At 37.6% G+C, this 15,631-nt stretch overlaps 1 protein-coding gene across 1 annotated transcript in view; it reads left to right on the top strand.

Moving 5' to 3' along the window:
* PCSK5 (proprotein convertase subtilisin/kexin type 5) overlaps positions 1-15,631 on the top strand; it is a 230,532-nt gene that overhangs the window by 207,854 nt on the left and 7,047 nt on the right. Inside the window, exons 28-32 of the mRNA XM_054652466.2 lie at positions 9,439-9,522; positions 9,999-10,194; positions 12,458-12,675; positions 14,279-14,515; positions 14,988-15,218. Coding sequence (XP_054508441.2) covers positions 9,439-9,522; positions 9,999-10,194; positions 12,458-12,675; positions 14,279-14,515; positions 14,988-15,218 — 966 coding nt within the window. The remainder of the gene's footprint in view (positions 1-9,438; positions 9,523-9,998; positions 10,195-12,457; positions 12,676-14,278; positions 14,516-14,987; positions 15,219-15,631) is intronic.

Below are 15,631 nucleotides of genomic sequence, written 5' to 3'. Positions count from 1 at the left end.
CTTTCAAATTGTATAATGGAACAGTAGAAGAATCTATTATAAAGTTTAAGGATTTACAACACTAAGAGTCTTTAAGAACACATGGAACATATCTGACACGGTTGTTTGCTGAATGGAGCAAAAGACCAGATTACTAGCTGTATTCTTGACTCAAGTAAGCATGTTCTTCTGGTTCCTATGTTTTCACTTGAATCAAACACATCCAAGGATGACAACCCTTAGATCAATATGATCTTGTATTAGAAACTAAAATACCATAATTAATACTTTCAGAAAAAATTTTGTCCATTTCAATTATTTGCCTATGGAGAAATTACGTATTATAGATTATAGGAATAACCTTTCTTCAGTTCAAAAAAATATCAGAGAGACATAAAAATAAGAATATTAATAGAAAGTTGGTCTCCTACTTGCATTTTCTTGCATTTAATCCACAGAAGCAAGTTTGGGGGTTTTTTCAACTTAAGACTACATGTACATCAGTGCCATGAAAAGACCACATCCATAGTCTGGTCTATTTATTGATTATCTCTTTCTCACACTGTTGAACATGGTGACTTCTTGTCAACTTTTTTCATTTGAGCAGACATCTGATGCAGTTCTACATAAATGAACATTCCTGTCCTGTGAAACTTCTTTCTCTCAGTCTTGCATATCATTCACTTTTCCTTCCAGTAGCAAAAATACATCTGTCTCAGGGACATTTCGGACTGAAAGATATGTCTCACTCAGAGCTGTTCTGGCTTGGATGTCAATGACTGCTCCAAAGACACAGGATTCCTGCTGCAGCTGGTGATGGGACCCCAGGGAACACGGCTGGTGGCTGTACAGCTCCTCTTGGACAGCCTTGCAAGGATTCCTTCAGTGTGGCAGCTGCTGTACCATGTAACTTCTGGGAAAGTGATGTGAAGCTGGGGATGTCCTGAGCCTTTTTCCCCAGGCTTCCACACAGAAGTAATCTTTGAGTCAAAACATAATGAAGTTGTCACTGTGTTTATTGAGGTTACATCCTTTAGTAACTACATTTATTGACATTTTCTGAAGCTTCCTATTCAGAGACTGTAGTCTCATACAGTTCACATAAAAATAATTGTCATTGTTTAAAAACAATGCAACCTGAATTGTTGATTTTTGTTTCGAATATCACTCACTCATTTCTTTGGATGATTTCATTCAAGGAGCAGATATCAGCTGAATCCAGACTTCCAACTATACTGTCTATACTGGAAATTCTTGTTGCATGCTAAAGGTCTTTAACAAAAAACATAGGATCCAGGAAGGGAGAGAGAAAACACATTTAGCTCTAGCAGTGCATTACACTGCTAAGGTTGCTCCTGGTTAGAGACTGCAGTGCATTTCACACCCTTATAACATTTTAATATACATCGATCATTTTTAAAGTGAAAAAAGAAAGCAAACTAAACAACAAAACCATTCTGTATTTCACAATTTGTCACAATCCTTTTCTTTCTCATCCTTTTCTTCTTATCTAAATCTTCCTGAAAATCGATAAAATTTAGGGAATGCAGTCACTATCATTGCCCACACAATTCTGTAGGATTAGTACAAGAATGGATAAAACCTATCTCTGCTCCTTGAAATTTATTATCAGTGAGTATTCTGGCTCTCATACCTGTACAGAAAACATCCCTGGGTGCAGAACAAATGGTCCCTCTCCAGCTTATTTTAAGCATATCTGTAAGTCCTCCTTCTTTTCTATTGTGTATTTCAAAGATATACCTAATATATACAGATACATGGAGAAAATAATTTTTCTTTCATACTTGAGGGCAAAACCAAAGCATCCTTCCAAGTCTTTCACCATCCACTCCAGACAAATGTATCTGGGAATCTTTTATCCCACTTTACCTTTTTTTTGGTATGGTGGTTTTTTAGGTTTTTTATGTACTCTTTGATTCTATCCACAGTTACTTTTTCTCACCAAAATACAAAGACCTCCACCTCATCTGTTTTCAAACTCGTTTTCTAAGGGTAGCTTGTCATGCAGCATGACAGACATGATTCAAGTAGCTTGTCCAAGCTGTAGGGGTTATTAGAATAGTTTCATGATTTTCACCAGCCCTACATGAGCAAGGTTGTGGATGATATTTGGGTTTTGACTTGCATCTTCTCTGTTCATCAATATAAGCTTCTTACAGTGCATCTTCCTCAGCATCCTCAACATATTTACCTTACTGCAGCACCATGGTAGAGCTGCCTCTGATCTTCAATGGCCTGAATTAAAAAATCTGATTTAAACATACAGGCCAGATGATTTCTAGTCCTACTAATTTGGGGAATTGAGCTGGGTCTGGGGAGGCTGGGATTAAATAAACAACCTGCCACGGGAGTGAAGGAAGGAGAGCACCAAATGCATCCCCAGTACAAGGCCTGCTCCAGGCTTGCAGGAAGACAACTCAAGACAAAACTTCCTCATCTAATAGTTCACATCAGCTTTTACGATGTTACTCTTCCATTTACTCTTTTTCTTTTGAAATTTACTAATTCAGAGTTGAGATATTAGATCTTGAATTGTACTACAAACAATGAAACAATTTCTCTTTGGCCCTTCCACCCACATGAATTCAGTGGGTTCCACTGTGGGTTTAGTGAGTATGTTGACATACCATGGGAACAATGTGACTCTTGGGAAACGTTTTGCTGGTTACAAGGCTAACGTAGTTTAAAGGGCAGTACATCACATCCTTCCATGGAGAAAACAACTCAGGGTCTGACTTTCTTTGCAAATTGAGAGACTAGTCCATTTAGGTTAGAATTAAAACCATTGTGAATGTGGAATACACTTCTATTTCTATCATGTTCAAGGTTTCACTTCCATTTTTTTATGCAAGGATAAATTATAGACCATCCCACAAATTTTTATGAGCAAACACTTCAGCATCTAAAACACTCTATTAAAAAATCTATTTAAATTTCTATTTACTTTGCTGGTATATTCTGCTGAGCAAACTGGTATATTCTGCTGAATCCCTGAAAGGTCATATTCAGGTCTGAAATAATGCAACATCATTATATCTGTTACTCAGGCTTTTAAAAAGACAGTGCAAGCCAAGAAAAGGAGAAAGGGAAAAAACCCAACAACTGAACTCTAGGTTTCTAGCATGAAATATCTATATTTTCTCTCATGTACCAGATGATCACTTTGGAAGCCAGGAAACACACTGGTATAAACTTAATTTACCAAGGGAGTACATGGCCCCTTTTAACTGGATTAGATATTTTGCAAATTATGACAGGGTCATTGTTTTGCCATGTCACTAAAAGCCTGCACCCTTAAAAACAGTCCTTCCTTGGTTTAATATGCTACATTGTAATGAAAATTAAAAATGGAAAAAAATAGGTACAGAATGAGATCAATTTCTAATGATGGAATGTGTGTTTCTTTACATGCAGATAAATAGTAGCAGTTTACTGTTATGTACCATCCCCAATAATAGGAGCAACCTCTCACAGGCACCACTAATCAATTGTATTTTCCTTTCCTAAATAAAAAGCAAAATAAAATCAGTAAAAATGTACTGGTTGTGAGAAAACAATAATTAAGGTTATAAAAGGACTTTAACGCAGCTCTGCATATATACATATAAAGGTTTTAGAATATGGGAAGGAAAAAAAAAGCAATGGGCTGTGCAGAATACAGGAGAGAAATCAGAAGTAGGAGGGAACGGGTTACGGTCTTTAAAACATGAGAATGTTTTTCCATTTAAAATGCAGAATTACAACATCATGGGAAGAGGTAGAAGGCCCTTTTAATCACCATCCAAATGTGAAATTTCAAGTTGCTAGAAGCAAGCAAAAATGATCCATTATCAAATATGCTCTTATGCATGACAATTTCATATTCTGGTTATTTGTTTGTATGTTTTATTTATACCAATAAATTCTGGTATTTATTTGTAAAATAATGTAGTTATTACAAGACAACTAAATTGATAACTAATGGTTATTAAAGAGTGTCATTTACTTCCCAGCACTCCTATAATTTCTTTAAATTTACAGTTCATGTGAGTCTTCACAATGGGAGAAGTCGAGCATTTTATTATGGATGTTTATAATTTTCAATATATTTTACTATATTTATATAATTGCTATTACCTAATGGAGACATGTAAACTGTTTCAGTTTTTTTATTTATGGTTGTATTAGTTTTGCAAGAACAGTGCCATGCAAAGAATAAAATCTAACAAACTAAGCCACATTTCAACTGGATCACATTCAAACCATGTATTACTACACAGCATAAAAGCTAGACAGGTCACCTTCTAAAAGGGATACCATACCAGTAAGAAACAGTACTTCATTCTCTTCTGCATCCCTCACTAGAGTAATGGTACTACGGTCCAGTAACAAAATATATTGTAAATATACAAATCCTTTCAGAAAATAATATCTAGGAGTTACAAATATTGCAAATGTACACAGAGATCTATTTTGATAGCAACTAAAAATACAAGGTTTATAATCCCCTCTTTACTCATAGAAAAGCAAGAATACATAAGATTTAAATAGAAGGAAATAAAACATCTTTTGCTGGTTTGAACACTTCCTGATTGCACTACCTGGCCTAATGATCCATTTTCTAAAAGAACAGGCAGAGAGAGTAAGGTGGACATCACAAAGGAAATGAGAAACTAGAAAGAATTCTTATAACACCATTGTGGTTCTGAATGAAATTAAGGAGGGATTATTCAAATGCTTTTGTATGTCAAGGCATACTTCTTTATATATGGCCATATCTCTGCTCTTATGCCTTGGCTTTGTAGAGGGTTTCAGCTTTTTTTTTTTTTAAATAAACTTCACATTGTCCTGAAGAAGTGGTGACCATGTGAAAAGGACCATACTTGTTTTCATATGAACCCTAAAGAGGACCATACTTGTTTTCATGGTTTTCACCCTAAATATTTTTGAGGATTTATTTAATTTTTCTCTGATAGCAGATTGAAAAAAAGTGTTGAGAGTTCAAAGAAACATGACTGAAGCAAAAAAAAAAAAAAAGGAAATATGGGGACATTGTGTCATTGTGTTAATTTGAAATAAAATTTCACTCCTTTTTTCCTTAATTAATTTTGGGGTCACATCTTACAGTGGTGTTTCAAGAAAATCTACCATTGTCTCACTCATGATGCATGACCCCAAATGAGAAAAGAGAATAAGGAAAAAATGTTTCACAGTCTTTCTGCACACTTCCAGTTTTATAATCCCTTGAATAGAATGAATGGACTAGAGCACTGTGGCAGCTTCAAAGCTGCAGTAAAATTTAGCTCAAGAAATAATAAGATTCAGTTTTTCAGATTCTATAAAAGAATAACAGAGACTTAGCTGGGCCAAAGATGTTACTCATTCTGTGAAAGACACAAGAATAAAGATGGTCTTGACTCAGATTCTGACCCAAGTTTAAATAAAGGCCTTTTGCTTTTGAAAATAAGAAAAATGGATGTTGAATTTTTTTAAAAATAATATAACTTTAAGGATAAAAACAACTCAGTAGGTCTCCAAAGATCATTCATTTTGTTGAACGCTCAGGTCTTTTCTTTCCTCAGGAAAGGAAAATATAACCCAACAGCTTCAACCCAGTAATTTTCAACCTTTCCATTTGCAATCAGTCCAAAGACTGAGGAAGTACATGTTGCACAACCAGCTCTTCAGCTGTATGAAGTTATTCTTTGGAAGGATCTTACATTTAAAGTGAAGGAAATTTACATTTAAGAAGTTCATATTATTCTAAATGTGTGCTTTATTTCAGGTTTTTTTGCTAAATGAAAACCAGTCAAGAAAGACTCATTTTACCTTTGCAGAATTTTTTTAAAATAATTTTTACAAATTTCTTCTGTCAATATTTAAATTGGGAAATTCTAATTCTTATATTTGACTGGAAGTTAAATGTTGTTTCTGTTGTCTGCAGAAGCCTAATTGCTTGTGTACATTCCCCTCTGGTGGCAACTAGTAACTATTACAAAAAAGAGGACATAGTGCAAAAGGGAAAGAGAAATAAAAAGAAATACAAACTAGTTCACAAAAAAAGAGAAATCTTTATTTTGCATTGTAAGGCTTAAAACATTTAGAAAGAATGAGCTCCCTTAAATATTCTTCAGCAGTAGTTAACAACTTATCTGCTTAACTTCACCTGATCTTCACTCAAAAACAACAAAAGAGAGAAGCTCTGTAAAAATAAAGTTAGGATAATAGAAAACCTTATAACAGCCAACTTTTCTGGAGTATTTCTTGTATTCTTACAGTCAACATTAATGACACTTCTTAATATTTTGTTAAATTCTGATGAGTAATGAAAAACATGAAGCTAAGGAGTAGTGTCTCCAAAAAACTCTTTGACAGCGAATCTCAAAAAAGTAAGCAATTATCTATTTGAGGATTATTTGCATAAGAGAAGTAAAAATGCTTAAAAATAGATATTCAGCACGGGAAAAAGAGCTGTAGAAATTATGTCAGCATGAGTCACTCTTACTGTGGGAAGATTTGCAGGACCCTTAGTGTTTGATTTGTCTGTCAGCATCCCAGGAAGGCAAGACCCTTGTGCACTCTGCCAGTGTCCCACTGGGGGACCTTCATTGACCAGTCCTGCTGGGTGGGAGGGTGGTTCCACTGACTCAGTCAGGGAAACCAGCAGTGTAAGGAAGACCTCTCAGCAGATCTTCCTCTTTTGGACTGTGTTACCCACTGCCAGCCACTGCTAGTGCCTGTGAAGGACACACACCAACAGTTTATGGAGTAACACTATTCGTGCAAAATTGTGACAGCTTAAGGTTCAAAGGCTGTTGGTGATAGTGCCTGACTGAAAAAAATGTATTCAAAGTAATCCACAGACAAGCTGTAACCCCACTAAAATATTCTGCTAGCAGAGAACAGGATTCTTGCCCAACAGGCATCACTGTGGGGGAGAAGACAGGTTCAGCCCCTTGGCTGATCCCAGCAGTTATGATGGACTCTTCCCTACCTTTTCCCCCATTCTCAACTTACTTTTGTACTATTCCTCTGTGTTTAGGTGTAGCTTGACTCTAGTCATGCAGACTTTGTTACTGATTGGTGTAAAGTTCTCTCTTTTTTTTGCTTTCAAAGATACAGCTGTATCTGGAGAAATTTTATATTGCGCCAGTTGCAAGGAAGAGTAACAACACAACAGGCTTTCATTATCCTGTAGAAGCAGTACTCACAAGTAGTCCTGGTAAAGAGTGACTAACCAGGTCCTTACTGAATGACCTACTGTTAAACACCCGGGTTGTGATTGGCTGCAATCGTTACATTAAGACTCTTTTTTTACTTTAATGAGTTTTTGAGGCTTCTCAGCTAATGGTAGTGTTAGATGTGGTTTTTACATACTGTTATAGACCAATCCCAGTCACGCTGAATGTGGACCTAACTTCTCTCATTCGTATCTTTATTCTTTCTTCTTCCCCTGTGGTATGGTACACATATACACACTTTGTATATGGGTACCATATGTACACACACTGTGGTACACTTTTCATCTGCTTAGTATAATGCCCATCATTTCTCCTTATGGAAAAGGGCTTTATTTAAGTTTTGTGCTCTCTTCCCTTGTCTTTATACTTGAAGCATTTGCTTCCATGGTTTTCATTCAAAATTTCAGTATTCTAAACAATCTTACCATAACAGGCAGAACAAAAGAATTTTGTGATATGCTGCATTTGGTTAATCATTACTGTCATCAATCAACTTACAAAAATCATACATATTTAACTGGCAGGATGAGCTGGGTATGCTAAATGAGATGCACAGCTCAACCTGCAAGTAACTTTTGGTTTTGTCTTTATTTTCTATTTTCAGCAAAATCACGAAGCTTCTGTGTGTTGTCTGTTTGTCCATAATTATTTTTTCATTAGACCTACATTTAGCCATTGTTGTAATTTGCTGGTATCAAAATACAGAGCTGTATGCTGGGTATATGGTCACATTGCACGGCAGAGTTTTTTCTGTTAGGTATGATGCTCCAATGTCCTTGTCATTTTTTAGCTGATGGTTCTGCAAAGAGTAATCAAAATTTGCTTTTCCACAGTCATAAGAACTCCACTTGACACTCATTGGGCCCCCTTTTGGAGGGAAACAGCAGGCAGAAGTAAGTTTGGGGAGAACTATTTAATAGGCGTTATTCTCAAACCTTGATAAGTAAGAGAGATAGGCAATCACCAACTGTATGAATTTTAATTTGGGCAAGTGCTGGATTCAGCACCGTGGGACAGTGCAACCCCAGCTTCTTAAACAGACTACAGAACAAGAGGCTGAAGAGAAGTGCTGTGGAAAGGGACCTGGGTCTCTGATAGATGGCAAGTTGAATGTGAGTGAACAGTGAGCCCTGGCAGCCAGGAGGGCCAAGTGTGTGCTGGGATGCTTTAAGCACAGCACTGACAACTGGTCAAAAAGGGGATTGTCCTGCTCTTCCTCACACTGATGCAGACTCAGTTTGAGGACTGTGTGCAGATTTGGGCACCACAATATGAAAAAGACAATAACTATTAGAGAACATGCAAAGGTGGGCCATGAGGATGGTGAAGGGTCTGGAAGGAAAGCTTTACAGGAAGAGACTGAGTTCATCTGGGTTTGCTCAGCTTAAAGTAGAGGAGACTTCATTGTGGTTTTCATATTCTCACAAGGAAAAGTGGAGCAGCAGGTATGGAACTCTTCAGTCTTGTGACCAGTGACAGGACACAAGAAAAAGGCATGAAGCTTAGTCAGGGTGGGTTTACACTGGACACCAGGAAATATTTTTTACCCAGAGGGCGATTGAGTACTGGAACATGCTCTCCAGGGAAATGGACACAGCACCAAGTCTGACAAAGTTCAAGAAACATTTGAAAAACACTCTCAGCGGATGGGGTGTCCTGCACAGGGCCAGGAGTTGGATATTGATGATTCTGATGGTCCCTTCCAAAGCAACATATTCTATGCTTCTGTCTCCTTCTGACTCAGAACTTTCAGGTTACAGGGTAATGGTGGTCTACAACAATTTTGTTCAAAATGTCCAAGAAGTACATCATTAAACCAAGTCCCCAAATGTACATACTTTCTAGATCTTTCTGTTTGCAATCTATTAGTATAACATATCCATATTTGGGTTTGGAGCACTACATTGAAATTAAGATTATTGGGATAATTATTAACAACATTACTATTATTATTCTCATTTGTGATGAGCAGTCCAGAACAATGCCATAGTGAACATGAGTAAAACATTCATATTTTCCTTTAATACAACCCATAACTTATCATTTAGAAGAGAGGAGTCAATTATTAAGTTTTTCAACTTTGTGAACTCCAAAAATTCACAAAGGTGCATTTTCAAAACACTTTAGGAAAAGCCATACAAAGTGTCCCTTCTAAAGGGAGGAGAAATTAAGAAAACCAGATGGTAAAAAAAAAGAACTTTTTTCCCTTTCATCCCAGATGGAAATACAAAATTGCTGTCCTGTGACTCTTCGTGTATGACCTGTGAGAAATCTGCTGATGTGTGTACTTCATGTCCAGAAGGTAACATTTCAGCTTCCTTGGATAAGTTTGCAAGTGACTATAGTATTTCATATCCTACATGCTTCCAGAGAAAGTTTTTGTCAGTGGTCACTACAAAGTCCCTTAACAGTTTAAGAGGCAATCAGCCAATGAACAATTGAATTCAGGCAACAGGGCATGCCCTTAGCAATATGGGTCAAAATATTGTTGGTATTCCTTTCTTTCCTTTCAATTAAAATTTGTCAGATATCATGCAGGAATTACTGAATAGGGATTTCTTCAGTGAGACATCCTACATAATCCTGATGATTCCTTCTGTCAATGTCAGTGAGGTCTGAGCAAAATATTTTGGGAAATATCTTAAGAAAGCATGTTTTATTCAAGCTTTTAATGAATTTTGAGAAGTTGAAAGCTTTTTTTGTAGCCATCCAAGGCAGAAATCTTTTAAACGTATGTCTAATTGATGTCTTTACCCCCCTGGGTTGCTCTTCTGCCAGGAAAATTTCTTATCCCTGATACCTGTGTTTCTCTGTGCCCTCCAAAATATTTTGGCAACATTGTAAGTGGAAAGTGTGAGAAGTGCGGGCATGACTGTGAGGTGTGCTCTGACCAGTGGCACTGTCAGAAGTGTCAGGATGAACAGAACCAGCTGCTCTTCCTCCACAAAGGCAGGTGTTTAAAGGAGTGCCCTGAGTAAGTAACCCCTCTTATATTATCCCTGATTTTTTCTCTGTGTTCTCTTTAAAGTTCAGATCCATTATTAAACTTTCAAGGAAGAACTTTATGTAACACATGCTACCAGAAATTAAGGTAAATGTCATTTTCAGACTGCCTGAATAAACAGTATTTTCTTTTGATTAGAGAAAAAGTAAAAAAATCAAAAGTGAAGGTAAGACATTAAATCCTATGAAAGATGGAACAGCTCTCAAAGACTTTAATAGGAACATGGTACTTCATGGCAAATGATAATAAAAGTTGTAGACATCCTCCAGTTTGTTCCTTTCTCCAAGTATTACAGAGCAGAGATACAAACTCAGACAGTGAACATATTAGAGTCCTGATATGTAAATACAGTGCTTAATGATGTGTTTCTCTCTTTGGTGCATATTTATTTTTATATATTTTTAATGTGTAAAATTTAAAAATATTCCCACTTGACCGCGATGGATATTAGATCAGGCACATGAGAAGTTCAGGTACTCTTTTTTCTTTTTTTTTTTTAATCAGCATTCATCTTATATATATATATATATATATATATATATATATATATATATATATATATATATATATATATATATATATATAAAACTAATGCTATGCAGAAAAAAAAAGTCTTGCTTGGTTAACCCTTTTTCTTCAAAAAATTGTGAAGCTCCCACTTTTCCTGCAGTCTCTTCCACTGTCTTCCTGGTAATTTTGTTGAATAAGTCAATGAGGGCCAGTGGAACAGGTTTTCTTCATGAAAAGTCACAGTGAATGCAAGATAATTGCAATGAAGCCAACTCTAGTTCAGAAGCAATTTTTAATATTAGAAACTGAGGCATACAACCATTAATTGTGTTTTGACATCAATATGGCTCTTGTCAGTACTAGTTTCTCAGTTATGCCACCTAGAGTCAGCACAACAAAATTATAACTTTATATACCAGTAGTCATTTCAGTTTATCCCCCTTTTTTTCCCTAATTCAAGACTAAATAATAGCTTCCCAGCAATGAGCAAAATTCACAGGGTTTAAACTCCAGTTTCGGACTCTGAGGTAGAGTTCTTGAGACACAACTACTCTCCACTAGAGCAAAAAATGAGACTATTTATTAAGGGGGTTGACTTGGGTTTGGGGACATGTTTTTAAGGGATAAAAAAGGGACAAAAAGATTTTACTTACTGCACAATTTATTTCTGACAGAGGAATTTTGAAAGACTGGGCTAACCAGGTACTCAACATTGGAACAAGAAAAGAGGACAGGACTGTGAGAGGTAGTTACAGGACCTTAAAAAAAAGTTAGAGGATAAAAAATACGGGAATAGGTGGCAGGCATGGCTCCTCCTATCTTTTCTCTAACCTTGCTTCTAATGCATCTCCCCAGACTTTCTTTGGAAAAATCATGTCAAAGAACAGAAGGAGAAGCATCCTTCTCTGAAGAGTAACAAATTTGTTAATATAAAGTATATATTGTGGAAATACTTTCTGTCTCAACTTCTTATTTAGTTTTCATCAATGGCTCTGTGGATTAGCAACCATCTCAAAATGTCGACTTACCCATCTTTTAACCTTGCAACAATTTGATTCTGAGAGTGTAGACAGATTGAATTCAACATCTCTTCTACGCATCTTTACCTGAAGCAGGGGCACAAATTTTTTTCTGTATTTATGACTAGTACTCCCAGCAGTGGCTCTCCACATTTGCTCTCACACCACAGATACCAGCAAAATGTACTCCCTCTTTGCCATCTCTAGCCTGCTGTCACTAAGGCAAGGTGTTATGTCAATATCCTGCTTTTTTTTGTTATTTTCAATCCCTGCCCTCATTTTTCCTACCTTTCAAATTTCCAGAGTTGTCTCTTCTCTTTCTCCTCTCTAAAGCCACCGAGGTTACCCTTCTCTTTCTTTCCTTGATATCAGTATTGCAGGTCAGCTGCACAAGACTAGAGACTGCATGTTTTCCCAAATGTTATATATCTTTCTATCCCATGTAAGGGGGAAATAAAGACATAAATTTCAACATCACTTAGACAGCAGGTACAAGAAGAAAGGAAAGCCTTCACATAGCACTAAACATATATATTTTCTGCTTTCAGACACAGGGGAAGTTAAGTGGAAGATGGGAAAAAAAATTGTGTTAGAAACCTGTTCAATCTAGTGAAGTGTATGTGCTGTGAGAGTCTCATTTAGAGTTGTAATTCTCATAGCCTGGAGTGACCAACAGTTTGCTTTATGTTTTTTTCATTCCATAGGGGATATTTTAATGATTCTGAGACTTGCAAGGAATGCAGTGGATCCTGTAAGACATGCATGGGAAGTGCCACCCACTGCCTGTCCTGTAAAAGTCCTTTGCTTCTGGAGCACTGGGAATGTAAATCTGCTTGTTCAGAGAAGCATTTTGCCTCTGAAGGAATCTGCAAACATTGCCCTGAAATGTGTCAGGAATGTATTCACAATGAAATATGCACAGGTAATAACCTCTCATTTGCCTTATCATAAAGCAGAGCACTAGGGCTCAGGAGCTCAGTCCCTGAGTAGGGACTGGGTGCCCGAGGCTAGCTCGCTCATGCGAACACCGCGGGGCTACCATCTAGCAAGCATGGTGATTATCAGCTCTATAGTGATTGCAAGCTCTTAGGGTTTCAGCTTTGCTTGCTAGGTAGTGGTGCCCTGGGCTGGAGGCTGCAGCAGACGGAGAGAGAGGAGAAGGAGAAGGCGCAGGCTGTTCCGTGGAGATGGCTTTATTTGGGGAGGTCCGTGAAGGGTCTTTGCTCTTCTTCTTTCTCAACTAATGGGGTACAGTATGCTTCTTTTATAGGGTTGGAAAGGATCCAAGCTTGACCAATGGGTAAGGGGTTAACATGACATTGCCTTATAGGGTCACAGGTAACATGACATTGCCTTATAGGGTTAGGGGTGGAGGACAGGGAAACAGGAATTTTCTTTTGCTGTTTCAGCATTCCTATTGTTCATATTCTCCATGGTGCTTTTCCTAAATCTATGGGGTTTACTACACACAGGTATTACAAAGAACTGCTGTTGTGTAAAATAAAATCCACCTGGATCTGTCTGAATAGAGACTGGCAGAAAACCAAATGCGAATTCAGTAATGCGCAAAAAAAAAAAAAAGTGATGTGCGTATTATTGTTAATCTCTAGAATAGATTATGATGAGACTAAATGTACAGTAGTGATCTGTAAAGATTTCACATTGCTTTGCCTGGTCCTGTGGTTCTTCAGAGACTCCTGCTAGTTTGATTTTATTTTTGATCTAATGTATCCAATGTTAAAAACTTGGATATGTGCACCAATGTGAAATACAGAATGTTTCTTTCCTAGCATAGTTGAACTTCACACCTCTTAACCATTTTTGCAAATGACCACTCCTATTAGAGAAAGAAACCCCTGGAAAGAAAGGTATTAGAAAAGTCTTTGGTACTCAGATGAGGCTAACTGCAACCCCCCCTCCAAAATTCCCCCTCACCCCACCCCCCCCCCCCCCAAAATATTAAGGATGGTTAATATTGAGCAAGCTATTCTAGAAACATAAACATGGATGAAATAAAAAACCAACAATCAACAAACCAAACCATAAACAAAAATGTTAAACCCAATACTCAGAATAAAAAAGCAACTTATTCACAGCTCTAGGCAAAGACAACCCTTTAGGTCAATACACTCTAGGTAAACCCATATTTCAATAATAAACTAAACAAAACTTCAGATATGTACATTCCTGATTTTGCAGGAAGTTCATAATGCAGAAAAATGTCAGAAAAAGGCCATCTACATATTAGTGTGAAATGGTTTGGTTAATATCACCAAAGCTGAGCAAATGACTTTTTTCAGAGTTTCTTGCTGTAACGCAGAAGATACCATTTGAGGGTTGGGCCAATATAGGTCTTTTGGAGGAGAAAGATTTGAAAAAGGAAGTCCTACCTTCTCAAGGTGTTCTGATGACTTCTGTCATGACATACAATCCAGAATGTAATGTTTCCTAGGACCTACCTTCTCTTGCACTTAGGTCAGCATTTTCTGCCCACTTGCTTACCGATGTTCTGCTGTCCCCTGCAGAGTGTATGGACGAGTTTTTCCTGCATGACGGGAAGTGTGTACGGGAATGCCCTTCACACTTCTACCCTGAAGACAAGCACTGCTTTCCCTGCCATGCCGACTGCAAGGACTGCAACGGGCCAGATTCTGATGACTGCACAGCATGCACTTTCAACATATTTGTCCTCTACAATGGCATGTGTTTTAAAGAGTGCCCTGAGGGGACTTACTATGAAGAAGCCACCAAAGACTGCCAAGGTTGGCAAATGTTGTTTTCCCCAGAAGAGTACTGAGATACAAGTGGGTCTATTAAAGGGTTATCCCCTAAGGGCCTGCATGTGACAGCTAATGTTGTTACCAGTGTCTTGGAGTTGAAGAGGACAGCTAAGGCAGAAAAAGAATCTGGCTTATTGTAGAATAGCAAAATTTGAAGAAAGCAGAGAGGGAGGTAGTCAGGATACTTATGTTTATTATTCAAGGCAACCATTGTGGTAAAATGCTGAGAATGGCTACAGAATCGCTGAGAATTGCTGGAGACGCTATTCACTGTTGCAGTGAAAAGCAGTGTTGATGCAAAAGCAAACCTAAGGAACTCCTTGCATAAGATTGAAAATTACTTCCCACAGGCTTTCATCCTGAGATTACAGCTGTTCCTTCAAAAATTAAAGCTGTAATAACACTCTGAGACAAATTCAGAAAAGGTGAAATTCCTACTGTTTGTCCTTTTCAGCATGCAACAGGACATGCCAGACTTGTTCTTCTTCCACCACCTGCCTAACTTGCAGAAATGGGTGGATATTGAACCATGATGGGCACTGTATGTTATCTGGATACTGTCCTCCCACTGAGTACTACCTTGAGGAGACTCAGACCTGCAAATCTTGCCACAAGAAATGCTTCCACTGCTCAGGACCTACTGAACACCAGTGTCTTAGCTGTGTAAATAACCGGTATCTTCTCAGTAAGTATCTCTCTACTGCCTCTAGATTTCATTCTACACAGAAAGCATGGAATAGACAAGTTTGTGTCATATTTGCAAAGAACTTGGGCTGCATCAACCAATCTAAATACTGTAAGGACGACAGGACAAGTCGTTAAATTGTGCAGAGATAATTTCTTCAGCAGGGCTATGTGGAAACTTTGTGAGGAAGGGCTTGCCGGGGCTCACAGGACTAATGCAGGATTTCTAAATAGCAACAAACACCACCACTGAACAAAACGTGGATGTTTCACTTAGTTGGTATGTACTCTTCTATTGTTTCCTACAAAGACTTTAAAAGAGAGCTATCCTTAGGTTTGTTGTTGTTGCTGCTGTTAATGTATCTATAAAATGTGCACATTTTCATGTTGGCCTCTTTAATCCCTGCAGCAATC

This window comes from Agelaius phoeniceus, chromosome Z (assembly GCF_051311805.1).
Source record: "Agelaius phoeniceus isolate bAgePho1 chromosome Z, bAgePho1.hap1, whole genome shotgun sequence".
Classification (NCBI taxonomy): Eukaryota; Metazoa; Chordata; class Aves; order Passeriformes; family Icteridae; genus Agelaius; species Agelaius phoeniceus.
The sequence above is the reverse complement of the archived record's forward strand: the minus strand, read 5'-3'. Positions and strand labels throughout refer to the sequence as shown.